The sequence below is a fragment of the Anticarsia gemmatalis genome, chromosome Z, assembly GCF_050436995.1.
Source record: "Anticarsia gemmatalis isolate Benzon Research Colony breed Stoneville strain chromosome Z, ilAntGemm2 primary, whole genome shotgun sequence".
Classification (NCBI taxonomy): Eukaryota; Metazoa; Arthropoda; class Insecta; order Lepidoptera; family Erebidae; genus Anticarsia; species Anticarsia gemmatalis.
Genome location: NC_134776.1, coordinates 13,582,048 through 13,602,122, shown reverse-complemented (window position 1 = coordinate 13,602,122; position 20,075 = coordinate 13,582,048). Strand labels below are relative to the sequence as shown.

The 20,075-nt window shown below is 35.0% G+C and overlaps 2 protein-coding genes across 6 annotated transcripts in view; one reads left to right on the top strand and one right to left on the bottom strand.

The window, feature by feature from the left end:
* Window positions 1-10,692, top strand: part of LOC142986309 (calcitonin gene-related peptide type 1 receptor-like) — a 44,171-nt gene extending 33,479 nt beyond the window's left edge. For 3 of the 4 annotated variants that reach the window (XM_076134748.1, XM_076134752.1, XM_076134749.1), the window contains exons 7-13: window positions 2,092-2,193; window positions 3,779-3,897; window positions 5,442-5,515; window positions 7,036-7,142; window positions 8,278-8,385; window positions 9,762-9,870; window positions 10,498-10,692. In XM_076134748.1, coding sequence (XP_075990863.1) covers window positions 2,092-2,193; window positions 3,779-3,897; window positions 5,442-5,515; window positions 7,036-7,142; window positions 8,278-8,385; window positions 9,762-9,870; window positions 10,498-10,547 — 669 coding nt within the window. In that variant the 3' untranslated portion in view covers window positions 10,548-10,692. Of the gene's footprint in view, window positions 1-2,091; window positions 2,194-3,778; window positions 3,898-5,441; window positions 5,516-7,035; window positions 7,143-8,277; window positions 8,386-9,761; window positions 9,893-10,497 lie in introns of all 4 variants that reach the window. The other variant, XM_076134753.1, reaches the window with a different exon arrangement.
* A 29-nt stretch (window positions 10,693-10,721) lies between these two features.
* On the bottom strand, window positions 10,722-18,616 carry LOC142986308 (sodium/potassium/calcium exchanger 3-like). 2 transcript variants are annotated; one of them, XM_076134747.1, is made up of 11 exons: window positions 18,450-18,616; window positions 17,980-18,108; window positions 17,159-17,284; window positions 16,379-16,594; window positions 16,152-16,288; window positions 15,276-15,446; window positions 14,965-15,190; window positions 14,774-14,890; window positions 14,463-14,684; window positions 13,971-14,072; window positions 10,722-12,827 (listed from the first exon to the last, which is right to left on the bottom strand). In XM_076134747.1, exons 3-11 carry the CDS (start codon window positions 17,241-17,243, stop codon window positions 12,496-12,498), a joined length of 1,608 nt encoding a protein of 535 aa, XP_075990862.1. In that variant the 5' UTR covers window positions 17,244-17,284; window positions 17,980-18,108; window positions 18,450-18,616; the 3' UTR covers window positions 10,722-12,495. The 2 variants fall into 2 exon arrangements, with proteins under 2 accessions (XP_075990862.1, XP_075990861.1); XM_076134746.1 differs by lacking the exon at window positions 18,450-18,616 and having other exon boundaries at window positions 17,980-18,212.
* Between the last annotated feature and the right edge of the window lie 1,459 nt (window positions 18,617-20,075).

Genomic DNA, 20,075 nt, shown 5'->3' with positions numbered 1-20,075 from the left:
ACAATTATGCATTACACAAAGAACCAGTAGTTGCAAGAGAACCTTAATATTTCTTTTGTGCAGTAAAAGTAATTTATAATTTATAATCTACTAGCTGACCCCCGCAGAACGGCACACGATATTTCTTTACATTTCTTTTGCTCTTTCTATAAAAATCTTTCCCGTGTAAAGTCAATTTTACAAAAACAATATAGTGAATTGGCTGAGACGTTCTTAAGATTTGCACTTAGCAATAACATTTGGCGATTCATCTATACTAATATTATAAAGCTGAAGAGTTTGTTTGTTTGTTTGTTTGTTTGAACGCGCTAATCTCGGGAACTACTGATCCGATTTGAAAAATTCTTTCAGTGTTAGATAGCCCATTTATCGAGGAAGGCTATAGGCTATATATCTTCACGCTACGACCAATAGGAGCAGAGTACCAGTGAAAAATGTTACAAAAACGGGAAAAATTATGATTTTTTTATGTGACGCAAGCGAAGTTGCGCGGGTCAGCTAGTTTTTATATATAAGAAGATTGCTGATTGATACGCAAAGCAAAAATTATAGTTAATAATTATTAAAGTTTACAAAAAAATGTTGTTGTTAAATGGTTGGCATAGAGGTTTTAAATCGTTGATCAAATTATTACAATATGCTATGAAAATGCCGTTCAATGGATAGCATATTTTTCGACATTTCGTTTTGTGTCATCTTTTAGCATATCATTTAAATAGCAAACTGCCAATATCGTCCATCGGCAGTAGGTATTTATAGCTAATAAATTCGAAGAATCAGGATTAATTCCTAGACCTGGAAAATGATGTGTGGGATATTCTAGTTAAGAGCCTGAAGTCTAATATCGTACATCGTGTTCAGGATTAGGACCGCTCTATCGCTCACAATTACATGAAACTAAAAATATAAACTGTTACTGCGAAACGTGGATGCTAATTTAATACACCTCGACCACGCTTACGAGTGTAGGAAGCTAAAAATAGAACACCAATTACTTCTAAGTTTAGATAAATATTGGTCAGAAAATATTAACTTTGAAAATTTTTACCCGCACGACAGCGCAAGAGATTTTTTAAAGTGTACTTTTTCTATAATTTCATTATTTAAAGGAGTTATAAATAACCGACTTCTCAAAAAATTGATATTTATAAGACTTAAAGTGCCGTTGAAATATTTTGAACTACTGATACTGGTTAGCTGCCTTGACAGCAGTAAGATATGGCCTTCATGGCCTTTTACCCATGCACCTACAAAACTAACGTCTTTATAGTTGCTAACGTGATTTCCTCATCAGTCAGATATGCACCAACCATATTACCCATGGTCTCATACCCCATAATGATATGAACCTTGTCTCTACTTGATTAACCTTGGTAAGTTTTGCATCCGGCATCCGATTTTAATATGACTACTAGCAATGAAGTTATGAGTTAAATGAGGTATGGGAGGGTATCCCATACGTCAGTTCGGTGCACGTATACTATGGAACATTAGTATACAGTCTCTTTTTTGCTCCTATTGAATGGATACTCTTTGCTACTTCGATTTATCATCTCTGACTTGCGTTTTTGTACACCTAAATATAAGTGTAGGATAAAAATAACATTGAGCTTCTGTCCTGCGAGGCGGTTACCGGTGTCTTTGAAATGGAAAAAATGCGAAGGCATACGCGAAATACTACAAAATCCATTGAAATGAAATTGATGGATATCACAGGCTGACAAAGTTTTTCAATTAAACTAGACACATACTGTACAGTGAATTATGGGGAGGCAAGTTTTGTTTGTTTTGACGGACTACTAGCGGATCACTAATCTGTTTGATTTATGTCTTAGGCCGACTGCTACTAGCCTATCAACGTTATAGTACAAGATAACTGCGTAATACAAATAGTTTCTTAGAATTTAGAGGACCAGGCCTTAGTGCAACAGGCTGACGGTCGAAAATTCTTTTCTTTAGGAACTGTACAAAGAACTCTCAGGCAAGATTTCACTACGACGCATATTTTCGGTCACCTTTTTAATACAGAGTAGAATATATAGTTGTTGCGACCACTGTTCAAAAGTCTGATTGATCTATGCTCTTCAACAGGAATGGTGTCAGATGCTGCACGTTATAACCAACTACTTTATGGTCACCAGCTACTTTTGGATGTTCTGCGAGGGCCTCCATTTGCATATTGCTCTCGTAGTGGTAAGTTACTTGAATATTTTGTTACTTTAATATTAGGAAACAAATAATTAGTAAGCCATTAGACCAAATGGTTGCTGATGTATCGTGGCCACCACAAAAAAGCGGAGAAGCATTATTTAAGTATATTATAACCGAAATTTGAATTGTATTTTTTTGCAAGCATACTTAATTTATTTATATTAGTAGTGGTCAAAATGGTATTTGGTTTTCAAACAGTTTTAATTAATTCTTAACGACTTTATAGCTTTGGAAGTTCCGTTTAATATCATATCCAGTAAACATGCTGATGCAAACTAAATTTCAAAGTTCCGCCGCGAAATAGTCACGTACCGGGCAATACTCATGGGACTGTGCAAACACTGGACGTACAATCTACTGTGTATTTGGGTAGGCCGTGCTTATCTCATATTCTAAAATCAGTTTCTTCATAATTTGAGTACGTTTGCGGGTCCATACAACTTATACTATTAAGTCTTCGTAACGACAAAACGTACGCAAACAAAGTCGGCTGTTGTGAGAGCCCTCGACTTACCGAAGTCTTGAAACTAAATAGCCTTAGACGACTTGACAAGACGGACGCTGTCGACAAAGGCTCGCCGGCCTCGCTTCCCCTATTCGTTGTTATGAGACCGCCATAAATATCAACCACGTATGCCTTTTTAGTGTGGGCTCCAGACGTTTGCTTAAAATGCGAGGACGCTTAGATGCCAGCACTTGATTTTATTCCAACACGGCCTAACAGATAGTTTTGCCTGCAATGATAAACATTTTGCGTAAATGGTTATCGCTTTAATAGTATTAAAATCAAGAGATAAGCTCTAATATATAAAACTAACCGGACTAATTCAAATATCTTTGATAAGACTCAGTATTTTTTTTTTTAATTTAACTCATTATAATTAAACGCAAACCTTAGACTCCCAATTAGTAAATACTGTCTATATTTAGCCCTATCACCTAAAGAAACAAAGCTACTACAATGTGTCATATTGAATTTGAGTTAAATCTTAACCAACCGTGTATTAGAGCTCGTAACTTCAGAGTTAGTAACTTGTAAGGTAAACTAAACTAAAGTAAAGAGATTATTATTGCGTATGTTGAGCTCCGTAACTTGTATGTCAACTAGTTGGAGCGAATTATAAACCAGGTATAATACACACGATTATACACAATAGGGTGTATTACCCAACCTATTTCGATATTAATATAGGTTAGCAGATCCAATAGTTTGTTGTGCAAGAGTGCAAGTACAACATTGGTAGCAGGGAACGGTTCAAAAATACAATATGAGTTTGAAAATATTACCTGCTGATAGTTTGAAGGTATGTAATATGCACCTAAAAAGAGGTCTTCTGACTACACGTATAATGCTGAGCCCACGGTAAATGTTTTTGACTGTACTGTGTAATCCCCACGCTCCTACAATTGTATCAAGTGACATGGGTCTCACTCACTGGGGTATTACCACATGGAATAAATATTTAGCTCACGCAATAAGAGCAGTCCACTTCCTACATCTCTTTACTAACCCTTTAAAAAGTGGATTAAAAATTCCATTATGTAACGTATTTTTTATGGTTAACAGGTGTTCGTAAAAGACGAGGTGGCCATGCGTTGGTTCGTTGCGCTCGGCTGGGGCGTGTCGCTCATCATCACGGCAGTGTATGCGACCGTGCGCTACTACACACCGGGCGCTACTGAAAGGTTAGTTGGACGTAGTTAAGCAGAAAGGACTCAATCCACACTTTGCCCACAATGGAGTAAAGTATGCAATCATTCTCCTGAGGGTCAAATCTATGATGTAGTGAAAACCCTATTTTTAAGAAAAGATCCAGGATCCAGATCCATTTGAGAATCGAAAGAAAATATCCAGAGAAAAGTCAAAGTGTGGATTGAGTCCTTGTAACTACGACCAGTTGTTCTTACAACTTTAAAGCCTCGTATTCACTAAAGCAAGCTCTGGAAACCTTGTCAATCAGCTCAAGTATTAGCACACTCAATTCAAACCAGTAAGATGCCGAATCAGTGGTATACTCAAGAGCATGTCCTAGTGAATACGAGTCTTAACATTGCTCTAAGTGGCATGCACAGGCATTTTCTAATGAGAGCCAAAACTAAAAGCAAGTCTGCTACAAACTGAGCAACTAGTAGATTGCGCGAATTTATAACGCGTGTAGAAAAGTACAGACAACGGTTGCTTGAAGAACTGTTGTTGTCATTTCGCAGCCTTTAGTTTTGCCTAACCTTGAAAGTGTCTATGCATGTCAAAGTCAAGCCTGTCCCCAATGGGCTAGACATAGAATAGTTGAAAGTTCCTTGCATGTGATATGATAATGTTGCTTTGTCTGAATATACTAACTACTATTGAAAATACCTACTGATTAATGTAACTAATTGGCCTAAACATGTTGCGATATTATAATATTTAAAAAGCTCTTGCGAAATTGCGAGAATACAATTCTTTCCTACATGCCAAAAGCGAATGCCCTTGATATAAAATACTATATTATAAAGTAATATTTGTTTAAAATGCGTTAATTTTTTGTCGTAATGTTTGAAATACATTACGACAAAAATATTAACCGTTCATATACCAAAACAAGGAATACATAAAACCTACTTTAAGTTATTATTCAACAATTAATTCACAAATTGCTACGCCGTAGCATCGTTTCGTAGATCAGAAATTTTATTCAAAACTCAATTTTCAATTCATCAGTTCCCTTTTTATTCCAATTGATGCCAAAATCAATAAAACTGATACCACAAAATGTATTCTACTCTTCGTATAGTACTTGTGTTTAAAAACAACTTCGTGTTTTTTGTTCCACGCTCGATCTTAAAATTAGCAATCATAAAACCAAAATTGTTGCTCTGATTCTAGCTACTCGATATCCCGTGGGAAATAAAGTGATATTCAAATAAATGTCATCTAACGATATTTACCAGACCTAAACCAAATTACAATACGAAATTACGCTGCTTTTTCATTCATTGTTTAAAAAACGTTCTCCTTATTTTCAATGATTCCGGTTTCTCATTACTTTGAATTACCCGTTGATTCATTCATTCATTAATTTTTACTTAGCTGATATTACCTTTCGATGTAATCTAAAGTACGGTATTTAGAAATCATGGCAACGTTTTCCTCCTCTTTTATATTAAAACCTCTTTTAGCCGTTTACTCGCCCTTTTGGCGCGTAAGTTCACAGAGACAAAACTACTTTAACAGTTTACATAACTTTTAGATGCTGGATGGATGAGAGCGACACGATTTGGATTATCGCCGTCCCAGTCGGGATTTCTTTGCTGGCTTCGTTTGGTGAGTAAATGAAATTATTTAATCAAGTAACATTTTGCAGGTTTACAAATCTCTTAGATGAAATTATCTGGAGAGTAGATAAATATGTTCTATCTTCATCGTACACACCGGCACAATTTTCTGGACAATGTCATTCGCTGGGATATAAAACGCTCGGAAGGTCGCCTTGTAATTTGGTTGTCCCTCTTGCTCGTGTCACCGTTGAGCGTAAGGTTAAGTTAAAAATACCTAAGAACAAACTCATTTCCTCTCGAAAGCATCTCGTAAGCCATTACGGTACTTCGGAATGGTCCGTTTTTCTTAATATCAATTAATGTTGAAGTTAATGTAAACTTTCTGAAAACCTAGACTTATGATTTTTCTTTTGATACAAATATAAATGCTTTTTAACACAGTTATTTAAACAGAATTATAATATTTTTTAATAACTTTATTAAAAATGCAATTAAAAAGTTTATTGACTCGGATCATGGGAAAAAGGCACCTTAAGCTTTTTGAAAATCTTGTATGAGATTCAACCACTTATCCAACATTCTCCAAAGCTTACAGTCGTTTAAACCTCTATCTTCCTAAACAACATTGTATGTATTTGTCTGTACAATTTACACACGCAAGTCGTAATTCATACGAGGTGTTTTAGGTACGGATTTAAAACTATTAAACTAACATAACTAAATAAACATTAACAAAAAGAAAAATCTACAGATTCTTGAAGCCGAGCCTGGGTGCCATTTTTTATTGTTTGCTATTATTTACCCAACTTAAACTATTACAAACCAAATGTAGGTCTCTAATAACTAATTACAAATCCCGTACGCAATCTAAGGGTAACCTCCCGACACACAGGTTGACAAGGGAGTAGAGGAAAGTTACGCGAATTTGAACCACAAATTAGGAAACCCGACACCGACAATCACGAATGAGGGACAAGGAGTCACATGTACGCTAAAAATCGTGAAACCTTACACTCACCTGACCTTTCCTCTGTTGACTGAACAAGAAACTCATAAATATTTACGTAACACCCAGAAAGTTCGTACCAAACAACTGTAATTTCAATTGTTTCTAACCTTCCTCACTTTAAAGCGTATTTAATCACAAAACTTTTAAGTTTTCATTTTCTAAAACTAAGACTAAAATTCAAAATCAGTACAACCGCGTTCACGTTGTTTACTAGAGAAAGCTCTTTTATATTTAATGCCATTAAAAACGGAAGGGTTCAAGCTTACGTCATCCACCCCGTTTCATGTAAAGGAACGCGGTGCCGGCACTTTATGTATACAAATACCTATATCTATGCAGACCCCAAAACCTTTTCCTCATAGAGCTAAGTCGATACACAACAAGTAAGACGAAGGAATCGTTATCGGATTTGGGAAACGACTGCAATTAAACATAATTAGCGAGCTAACGTAGTCTTTGAATATCATGTTACTTACTTACCTAATGTTTTCGGAAAACTCTCCCTGATCACATGTTTGACCTAAATACCGAGCGTTTATACAACGTTTTGTCTGCAGTTTTCCTGATAAATGTGGTGCGAGTACTGCTCACTAAACTCCACCCAGCCCCAAACCAACATGCTTCTGTAGCCGCGAAGAAAGCTGCCCGGGCCGCTCTTATATTGGTAAGTAAACTTTATGCTGTTTATTCTATAGTTGCGAGCATTTAGATAGGTACAGCAACCCGCCATTCCTTTAACGATACTTTTTACAGACCTTTTGTAAATCTATTGTTATTATTGTAATCTGCAGGGATGAAACAACAACACTTACTTTTTGAGAATTTTTCTACTTGCTCGCGGCGTAATCTTCCTATCAAATAATATAACCCAATGTAAGACGTGTAGGTACAATTTGTAAAATTACTTTCATTCCGCCTAACAAGCTGTAAACAAAAGGCTTAGATAACCTGGGGTACGAATTTTATTTGGGGAATAATCTGAGCGACACAACTTAAAGAGTTAGTAATAACTCAGTGAGCACAAGCAGACAATTAGAGGTTACGCTAAGCGAGGACTCCCTCGGTACAACAAATACTTTGCAATTACACTGATTTCATTAAACGTCTCCCGCTCTGCGAAAGAATATTATTGTAATTAATATTATTTAACCGTCTGCATCGTAATTTGTTTTTTCTTTTAAGCAAAAGATAAAAGGCCACGTAAAGTGTTAATTTCACGGGAGAATACATTGTCATTGTGACATAAAATTAAGTGTTACTAAAGATAGAGACGTACAAATTATTATTTAAATAATGAGCGCGTTTATGTGAGCTTACGAATAAGATCTCCACTCACGTGCGTGAAAGAGATTAGATTAGTAGCCATTTGCAATTCATGAAGCTTCTCCTTAGTCACAGTTTTTTCGAGGGTCACAAATATGCGTATAGAGATAATTTATATTCTGCGATATGAGCATTCGTTGTGTTACATACTAGACTATTCATGTTTTCTTTCCTTTGTTATATTTAGCTATGCGACCGAGACAGACTTATACATTGATAATGCTGATTGCGATACATTTTCACCCATCAATTGTAAATGCTAAACTTTGTTCAGTCATCACATCATAGCTAGCGATATAGCATTGCATTTTTCACAAACAACACACTCAGTTCATTGACATCACACAGTCATTATTTAATAGTTACAATAAGCAATTGTCTTGAAAGTAACTGTTCTATGCATTAGATTGCTTGCGGTTATTATATCTATTTAATGAACTGTGCTTGTCTAAGGTTTAGTTTTCTTTTGTACATAGATACCGTTGTTTGGGCTACACTTCATGTTGATTCCTTTACGGCCATTACCGGACTCGCCAGGAGAAAAATTGTACCAAGTGGCATCGGCTCTTCTTACTAGCTTACAGGTGGGTATTTTAGGAAAATGTTCACACATTATAAGAAACAGCAACTAGAGAAATAAATCTCACTTAATACTATTAATGTTAAAATTCGAATGTATAGATGTTTGTTCATAAATAAGGCCAAAACTACCTAACAGATATTGATGAAATTTGGCACACACATGCATTTTAACCTTACCTATTCTTATCCCGGGACATCCTTAAGCGGTCGAAAAGCTACTCAAATATATATTTAAAGAAAAATACTCAGTGAGGGTCCATTAAATGCACTCAGTGTCTTAGACGAATTCTCATTTCAAATAAAGGGTGTCTTTAAAATGGAAATGACAGAGGTATTACGGAACCACAATAACAGCTGTCAACAAACAAAATTAAAAAAGGTCGTTTACAAAAAGTATTGTTTTAGGTTTTCTTTTCTTTTGTGACTAAAATCCGTACTACTTTAATTCTTACAAATTGTTGCTTGTAAACTATTCGGTAGTTTAATACCCCGTTTATACAAATGCGTAATTTGTATAAACGGGGTATTAAACTACCGAAACGTGAAACCGTGTCTGAAAGTAGTCGATATAATTTTGAAACTACAACAGTGTGTAGAAATCCAAATAATAAAATTTTAAGTGGTTAATACAGCGGTGTAGTACAATACATTTGAAGTAGATCCAACTCATTACTAAATGTACTTTAATTTTCTTAACATTTCGCTAAAATTATGACAAAATTGTCGTAAGAGATTCGGTCCCTTCTGTCTTTTTGTATTATCTTATAAAGAGGTCACATGGTATTATACTATGAGTAGCTAAAAAATGCTACTCTACGCTTATCTTACGAACCTTTTTTAATATAATATGCGTAACATGTAGTTTATGTGCAGAACTTGAATAATTTTAACATTTACGAAAACAGAATAATCTCATACATTAAGTAGGGGCTATTAAAAATACTTAAATTGATAAATAAAGCTCATAAAGTACATCGTTAATATTTAAAAAGAAATCCGAGAGAAGTAACTTATCCCACGTGTTTTGTACCGAAAGATTATTATGAACAAACGTAGCAAAATATTGATCAAGGAAATATAATTTTAAATAACTTTACATCGTATAAATTGGAACAAGACAAAGAATAAACATCAAGTTTGTATCCCATACATTTTACATACAAACATATAATGTTCCGGTATCAAATTAAATATCTTCTAAACATTAACTTTTTAGAAATAAACCCCAATAAAATTTAATTTAGGCTATGAATATTTAATTTTTTATAGAATCACAAGTCAAACAGAAGTAAAAGCTACTATTTCAATAGTATTTGTAACAAATCGGCTGAGCAAGTAAGATTGTTGCTGGTGTACAATGTATTTTGTTTGTTACCAGGGATTATGTGTGGCAATACTATTTTGCTTCACCAACCATGATGTGATGATTGCTACAAAGACGTACATGTCGAGATTTAGGAGGGCAAACGAGGCTATTGCTATGACTGGTAACACTTACCCCTTAACTGGGTCGGTTTAATATACTTTATTATTACTCTATGTGTTTTCGCATTCTGTACTCTTCTTCTGTTCTCTTCTCTTCTCTAACCTTACTAACCTCTGCGAACCACATATAAGATGTTCAAATTACTAGAAAACCCGAGCTAGTCGATGAAGTCAAAATAACGCAGTTTACTTCTTAAAAGTGCTGCTTTCATAAAACCAATAATTAAGATTTAATTGGCAGCGGTGAACGCCGTTGTTCGGACTCATTAGCTCGAGGAATTGGATTTTAAAATTCTAATGATTGTTCTTAAATTGATATTTTACTTAACATAAGAGTAAGTACAAGTAATGTCGAGTCTTTGATAAGGTAATTGCCTAAAACATATTTGGCAAAATGTAATTTGTCTCATGAAGGCACTCATGAGAATGAAATGACTTCAGAAACAGTACTTAACAGACAGTACATTAAAAGCATTTTGTCAGTACTTACTTCACAGAATCAAAAATAATTCGATGTTAAGTATTTATTTCAAGCTTCATGTGAACGTCCTTTCCTTCTAACACTTACTAACTTGGAATTAAATTCGACCTTAAACTGTTTATAATAAAGTCCATTCAAAATATTTCAGGTGTAACAGGGGGTGAAAGTTTGGTGAACACCAGAGACCACGGCGTATGATATTTACTGAATTTAAGATGATAGGTTAAGGTTATTTATTAAACTTAGGTTAAGTGATATTAAAACTGATGTAAACGATCCTACGCGATATTATGTGACATGATTAATGATGATTTATTGTACCCTTTATTGTACGATGCAATTTAAAATAAAATGAAATATACTCAAATGTGAAACTGGTGAGATGCATTTTTATTTACACATTATATTTTATAATACAACCATGGCGCTAATACTTGATATTTGTATGTAGCAGGCAAATACATGAACATAACACAATTATTTTTAAAGGATAGGGAAAATATGTCTGGTTTCATACTAAGAGTGCTCAAACTCAAACGTTTATGTTTACGATTGACCTCACTGTTTAGAACGTTTGAACTTCTGTCGGAGTCTATTACAAAATTAGTTAATCCCCAAGTTCCTTACAACTGTTCTCAACAGAACTTACATCTAAACACTAATCGCATAATAATTCCAATCCAAGCGCTTAACACTTTAGGTTGGTGTTTGTCACAATAGTACACGTTTGAGCATTCTGGGTTTATAGCAATTATATCAAATAATGTAGTCAAATATTTAGGCAGTAATATGTTTCTACCGTTAGAAAATTGATTGAAAATAAACTATTGTCTTTAAGTGAGGACTTCGAGAACATTACCAACATAATAATATTGTCAGACTATCTTGCCTGCCATGAAAATGAATTAAGTACATTAATATCCACAACACATCGATGTGCAGAACGTTGCCACACGTTTAATGTAGGATCCAAATTAAATATAAATGCATTCAGTGTATCAGCTAGTTTACTATTGAACACTGCTCGAAGACATTCTCTTATTAATACATCACGACCACAAGCGCCTACAACTTCGAGAACATTTGCTAACTATAACTAAGAAGCAAGAATATAAATAACTACAAGAATCTTTCTACTTAAAATCTAATTATATAAATATTTACATACACCGTATCAGTCGTAAAAATATAGACGCTACGATATTTTGTACGAGGTAGGGATCCACCTAATCTCAACAATAGCCTAAGAAGTGGATTAAATTAGACCTGACGTTATGCTACGAATAAGCATGCTTACTAGCGACTAGATAGTACACTTGGTTACAGCATCTTGACGAGCTTGTTTCAAACACTCGTTTAAATCTTGAAATCTCAAGCATAACGCATATTTATGCGACGGCGTAACATACACACACAATTGAAACTAGGTATATTATATCAAACTTTCTGCCCATTTGTCAAGTTAAATAATGTGCCTTTAGAGGGATGAAAAAGCCACTCACGGCTCTGCTATCGAGTGAACCATTTTTTATGAAAAAATAATAATCTATAGTAGATGTCCAAAAAATATTTAACACGACAGTACAGAAAGTTCGTAGTAGCTTAACAGATTGTGCAAGTATTCCCGTCGTCTCCTCAATAAGTTAGTTTTTAACTACAATATACAAAACTTCGCTTTGGCTTCTAAATATCACATTTCTACACAACAACCTAAAACTCTTGCTACACGAACGAAGGGTCGACAACATTCGCATTTATCAACAAAATACAGGTATACAAATAACTTGAAGGTCATTTCAACGTGCCATGCAGTTTTGTACCACAAAATCTCTTTGAAATAGAGTTAACAATTACTCTTCTACGCATGGTGAAAGAAAACTAAAAAGGATGAAAGTAAACTAAATAGTACAAACACATTAGAGGCCTTATTTGGTATTGGTCCTTATCGTTCTTTGCAACATGGAACTTTCTAGTGTTCTAATGTGTTTTGATTCTTCGCTTTACATTCAACTCAATTGAATCGATAAGTTATTATCATACATATTTGTTACAAGAACGTGATTCCTTACGTTTGATAACTAAAAAATGTCATTATCTACTAATGACTACTTGAATTCATTATCCGTTTACATAACACAGCCAAGACTCAACAGTCCTCCAGGCCCCTGTCTAGAATAACACCCATTTCTACGAGGATAGCGAAAGTGATGAAAATAGCGTAGAGAGCCATGAGTACGCAACCGAGGCTTTTCCTTAGGGTGAATTTTCCGATGAACAATACGAGCCATAAGCAGACTACGGCCACGAGCAGCGAGCCGACCACGAAGTCTATTCCAGCAGAATTAATGAGGACGGCGGTGTCATCCGCGCCCTGGATCACCAGACTCAAAGTCTTGATGAGCCACGGCAGGCCCAGCGCGAACAAGATCGCCAGTGAGTTAGCGCCCAATGCGTTCGACACACCGATACCTCCTTCGCCTGAAACAATATTAGCACAATAAGTACCGCCTAAAATAACACTAATCTTCATTATCGAGCAGCTTGTCAGCACATTAAATATTAAGACCATGATAACCGCAAAGATAATAATCTAAATTATTATTATCACGTTTTCCCTGTAGCAACAATAGGTATAGAACATTGTCAAAAAATTATAATATTCGCAATGCTAGGCATAATTCGAAATAGCAATGTATTTTTGTCATAACCTTTTTTATAAGAGCACGTATCAAGTTGATAATGTAACACAAAGACGCTCCCTCAGGATTGAAATTGAACATTTCTTAATAGATTTGTATCGTGAGGTTATTCGCAGTTGTTAATTTACTTAAGCCGCACTTTCAAAGGCGCGCCGAAATATGTAGGCCTGGCTAACATAATGAAAATAAGATATATAAACGTCACCGTTCACTTTCCTCTGCCATTATTTTGAACGAAGCAGTTTCATGTAATAATAACTCGAGGATAAGTAGAAGAGAAATTTTACTGTTTTATAATTTAGTCAGAACTCTGGCTTGTAATCTGGATTAGTTTAGAGTTTAACATATAGACCAGAGGTGATGTAGTGAGCTGGTAACTATTGATATCCAAAACAGGGAATTATAATATCAATTCGTTATATACTAACAGGACAAAACAAAACCAAGCTCATAATCTGTATAATCTTATGATTCCGATAATGGTATCGCGAATATTTTAATATAGGTACAACCGTACACGTGCGCAAATTACTTACGTACATACATACGTACGTGTTTGATTGATCACAATGATAACAGTATTTGGTTTTAAAAACGCAACTATAAATAAATACATATAATTCAAGATCGAACCAAATTATTGTCAATATACACGTCGAAAAAATTACAAAATATGTATTGTAAAGTTTAATGTAAGCGCTACGATATAAAATTGAAGAGCAACAATAAACAAGCTAATAAAAATGAAAAATATTGTCTGTAAGAATAAAATTCGCGTAGCAAACATCAAAACTTTCGCAAGGCGAGTCTGGTGTCAAATAACACGAAAATAAATAAAATGAAGCACAAACTTAACATCACAACATTTATATGCAAATTAGATTTTATTTTAGATTTTGTTTCGACTCTCAAATGTACGTACCTCGCCTTGACATGATGAAGACGGAGCACGCCTCGGGCAGACATCCTCCGAATGCCAAAAACGTCATTCCCATGACTGATTCAGGAATAAAGAAAGTATGTCCTGTGAATAAAACGTATTACCAATTTAGTAAACGAACAATCACGATGTATTTTTCCTAAGCATCATGTTACTAAAGTGTTGTAGCTACGGGATACCTTATTAATAATTCAGCTCTGGATCTATTTTCGCAAGTTGTCAATTTCAATTTTCATCGTATTTTAGTAAGTATCTGTTAGAATAGTAGCGAGTGTTCATCATAATACCGACTTCAGCGGTTTCGTGACCCGACAAATAGCTCGGCTCTAATAAAATCCCACTAAAGTCGGGATACATCTATTCGAGGCTAAAGTCATTCCGCCAGAGATGACCTGATTTTAGTGTTTCTTATACTGGGCAGTGAGAAATACTAGTGCGACTGAATAGATTATATATTTGAATGTAAGGACTTACCTATGACGGTCATACTCCATGACACACAGTAAGAGTTCGCACCGATCCAAACGATGCACATTATGAAGGATAAGGGATAGAGCTTCCTGCGTGTCACTGGTGAGGGGATGGTGATTCCCAACACGAATTTCAATGGCCAAGTGTACAACCACCATATTTTATATACAACCGATTTCTCGTTGGGGAATCTGAACAAGCTCTTAGGCTTTTTAGGTTCCTCGTCTGTAATAAAATAATGTCAATTAGGATTAACCGCAACACTGTTTTGGCATTACGCAATGTATAGTCTACATTTAACTTTAATCCCTTACCTCCATCTACGACTGTGACTTTCTCTGGATTAGCAACATTTACAACGTCTGTAAAACCTTTGTTATCTAGACCCTCTTCAGCGGATTTTCCATTTGCTGTTTCCGCGACTTCTGAGACTAAAATGCGAATAAAAACATATTAGATAAATGTTGTTAAGTAGAAAATTTTACTCTGTGACTAAAATACGTACTTCCTAACGTGTTCCTCTTGCACATTTTGTCCATGCATCTGTCATACAGGGCGAATAGTCTCATACTGTTGAACATGAGAACGAAGTATAACACATAAAGGACTCCTAAGACGACCGCCTCGTACCAGTCAATTTGTCCGTCCCACACAAACACTACGAGGACACTGACATTGAACATGTATACGATGACATCTCTGGTTACGGGACGTCTTTCTATCGTAATAGGCTGAAAACAAAACCAAGTATTAGAATCCATTAGCCTTGTAATTATTATTCTAGTTAGTACTTATATGTAAGTAATAATAAAGTACCGTGATAGCAGCTAAAGCTCCAATAGCGGCGACTCCGAGAGCATTGAAAATGGCTGATCCGACTATAGTACCAATACCCATGTCAGATTCAGTAAGGAAAGTTGAAATCGCGTTGACGAAGAACTCAGGACAAGAAGTAGCAACTGACATGAACGTAGCCGCGGCGACATTCTGAAAAATAGAAATGTATTTAAAACTAGTTATTTTAAGTAGTCGCAAATGTGTCTAGTCCATAGCAAATAGGTAAAGTCCATATTGTAATGACACAAGTCTGCTGTAAATGTTTTCAATCAACAAAATAATGGCGTTCCGTAATGAACTAGAATCTTTTGTATCCTATTCTAGCGAGTCGTCATCCACCTTAAGGATTGACCGAGAATATACTAAGAAAACGAAAAACTGAGCACTATTTAGAAAAATCCATATTTTATTTTCTCAAAATGTAAAAATACAAAATATTAATGGCGGTAGGGACCCTAATTTGCTACGCTGAAATACTTTTTACAAGCGGGTAAAACAAAGCTAACAAATAAACAAAAGTAATGACTTCCTAAAGTGAATTTGCTTAGCTTTTCTTATCAGAAGGTTGTATGTAAATCCGCCATTGAAAACTGTTGTGTAAGGTCAAAGATGCGAAAATCCGCAGCTAATCGTTTACTGCAAGTTTATGCATTTTACAGTTCTATTAAGTGGTAATTTTATTGAACAATGCATTATTCGTCTTAATCAAGCGTCGTTAAATGTCACGATAGGCAATTACTTTGTTGATAAACAGGTCAATGTTCTTCCACTAGTTCTTATCTTGTTACAGAGTAGAACAACGCAGCTTAGCCTTTCCTTACGCAGTTTAATACTAAATGAATAATGAAAACTTACCTGAGGAATCTTTAGATCTTCGCAAATAAGTTCCACGCACGGAATGAAGTAGTCGTTACACACAATTGCCAGAAGTGTGAACGCGTAAATTCCGAATAAAACGTAACACATAAACGCGCCTCGTCTCAGCTGATCCTCTGTAAACACAATACATAAGAACTTGGTTACATTTAAATGAAGTATAAGCAATAACATAGAAGATGTAATGAAAATAAATGACTTCGAACCGTCAAACAATCCTGGAGGGAAGCTGTCAATGGAATCTCTAGTTAAACACTCAAGTTCTCGCAGCACGCCGTCCACGACTTCGAGTCTCGTCCGCAGCCATGGAGTCCAATGCCAAGTCTCTTGTTCTTCATCAAGCTTCCTCATTAAATCCTCACGCATGTATACTACCTCGCCATTTCTTCTAATAGGCCGAACGAGGAGCGACTGTGTCTCATCTAGATCAAACATACAGTTCGTATTACACACTACAGATCACAGGCAATATCAGCTAGTGTATGCTTTGTCCTACGGGATATCGATTACCAAAATCCTGATAATTCATATCATTGACTAATCGAGTCGGTCATTAAAGCCAGGTCACGATATGGCACGTTAATCATACATTTTCAAAGCTAAACTACTCAATAACATGCAAAGTTGCATTTGTTTTGTCAACAACATAATCTAACATGAAATAATTTTACTGTTCCAATACTGCATGTCCATGGAAGGTAGGTTGCATAGAGAAGGTCGTAGGAACTGACTAAACATACTGTTGTAAAGTTGCAGATCGTAAAAAGTGTTTTAAATGGCCGTTAAAAACAGGGGGAATATGTATTTATCTTATAATTCATATTAGTTCGCAATTTACGTCAACTCGCATAAAATTCATGAAATAAATAAATGACAAATTACTAGTCGATATCAGTGTATCCTTTGTTTACTTTATAAACAAAGGGGAAAAACGCATTGTTTCTTTTTACTAAGTGATATCTAAAAGACAAGATAAAAGTACTCACTGAAATCTTCAATAGCCACAGTGTATGTACAGCACGTCGCCAGCAAAATCGTCGCGACGACGATACTATGTTGCAAGCGTGTCATGGTGACGATATTCTATGTGCGACCGATCCACACAAATGGAACTGAAACACAAAAATAAATCAGTTGTATTTAATGTCATTTTTCGTGTACAACTATTCTTAATACAAATCATTGCAAAAAATCAACAATGCTGAAATAAAATATAATTAGGTCGCTATCTATGTACAATACCTAGCTGCCTACATCGAATTTGATTGATTGTATCAATTAAGATAAGAAAATATATCGTAACATCGTAATTATTGCCATACATCAACATAAACGTGACACGGCCAGTGATCCCATTCACGTACAAAATCATAAGCCAAAACATTAACAAGCAAATTATCGTGCGTAATAAATGTTTTTGTGAACACAACCGAGCCAGAACAATTTACAATAGAAATTAGGTACGCGCAATTTTACAGCTCCACGGAATGTTGTAATTGAGTTTCACAAATTGGATTTATGTACTTATAAAACACTGCAAAAAATATATAAAAAAGGCACCTTTTCCAAACGTAACACCACAATCGTTTTTTTGTAGCACTTTGTTTCAAAAATTAGCAGCTACGTACGGTCCGCGATAATAACACAACGTTATAACACAAATCATTAAAGATACTATATACTGTTAAACACCAGTCGATAGCCTATTTATTGCTACGTGTTTATCTTAGGTGCTAATAGAGAAATTGCTACACAATATAATGATAAAATAAACAAACACAAAATACCTTCAAATATGTGTACTCACATAGATCGAGCGGCTGTAAAACAGGTTGCGGCGACAGATCGATACTAATATTTATAACTCATAACTGTTAATTAAATACTTTATTAGTGCGATAGCTGCCACTCCGCAATCTTCAAGGATCTGAAGATACTGAAAGGAAGATATCAATGCCAGGGGTTTTTAAGTAGATAATCTTATTTGATAAGAGACTCCTTTATTGCGATTAGTAGAATTCAATTATTATATTGCACGACAGTGATAGAAGAGCACTGTTTATATACAAGAATGCAATCTGTATATAGCGCCACAGTTTGTGCACATTTTCCTCAATGATAGACAACGATTATTATCTAGTCTGCACTTCGAGTCGGTAGTAGTTTCCAAGTACGTTCCTAAAACTCCACTCGTGTTAGAACGCTAATCATAAACTTGTAATAATATTCGCAATAGAAAATATTTATAAAGTAATTAATAAGTAATAAAAAACTTACCAAAATTGAGCCAACATTAAAACGAAATTAAACACCGTAGAATTATAAATTTCCTGTTTCCAACTTCCGATCATTTTTTCATGGGTACACGGTCCGGGTAGGCGAAGTGAAGCGTTGTATTTATTACACAGATTAACAAACAGACAGTTGTAACATATTTATATACAGTTAGATCGCGTAGATGCGCGGCTGTTGTTGGGTAATCCACTTCATATGAGCATTTGTTTCGAACAACACGTGGTACGTATTTGAATGAAACTAATTGTTTTTATATACGAAATAGTAACAGTTATTCTAAAAGTATAATATCTATTCACTTGTTTTTCTTTTTAAATATTTAAAACATGTTTCACAGCGAAATAAAGAATATTTTTAATTAGAAAAGAGTACCATAACCAGTGTGTGCATTACTGAGACTAAATGCATTAACCTAGGACACGGAATGGTGATTGGTACACAATAATAGCCTATGATTATGTTACGAGATTGATACTCTCTGACATAAACGTGTGATTATTTTCACCGCGAGGCATATTAACCAACTTCTTAGAAAAAGTAGTGTGTGAAAATATTTATGAATGTTTTGTTAATGAATCCGTAGGTCCTAGTACTATCTTTTAATTTAATATTTCCTGGTCCACAGCCGTGCAAAAGCTGGTTCCGGATTTAGTATTCAGACTTTGAGTTTAAAACGCCAGCTAATATTTTTTCTGATATGTAAGATACACCAAAACATATATTACACACCTATAACCTATGTTTAAATAGTTTGACTACGTACTGATTTTTCTTTTATTTATTAAATAGGTACACTGGTACACACTATAACACTTCGGAAAAGCGAGTGTATTTTCATAAATGGTGTTAGATTGACTTCAAAAATTACCCTGTCGGTAAACGTGTTAGTTTCATAGAAGTATACAATATAAATATTGTAAATAATGTCTGAACACCGATTACATTCATCAATCAAAGGCCACACGCAAGGAGAGTCCAAAAATAATGGTTTACTATTTTTCATGAAGCCTATGATTGTCGTAAACATTTACTAATGTTAACACTTAGTATTAATTTGTCAAAACGACAGGTGATTTTATTATAAATTTATTTTCCTATACGTTTGTGTGATTACATAACTCGGTCGCCATTTATGAAAGAAGAACTGCTACTTGTCCCGTGTCCTAGATAAGATACAACATGCTATAGGAATTAGGGAAAACACTCCTTATTTGGTTTTGTAATGCTCTGAATGCTTACCGGTTTCCATCCTATCGTATGCCAACGCCTTAATCCATTAACTGACTACCAAAATGAGTGCAAGCCATAACTAGGGCCTCATAGTATTGCCCCGACACTAGTCACTAGCTAACAGATCAAATCGGGAATCCGTTAGTCAATGATGATGAACATTGATTGTAACGTCCAGTTTTTAGCATGAAACTTGAACTTACTAATACTTCATTATGATCAAGTTTTACTCGATCGATTATATTCGGAACTGTTATAAAAAAATCGTCATAAATTTTACCTATATAAGTTCTTTGAGAAGTCTTATGGCCACCGTGAAAAGACTACTGTACAAATAACATGACACATAACTGACATGAAAAGTTTTTTTTTTTTTTA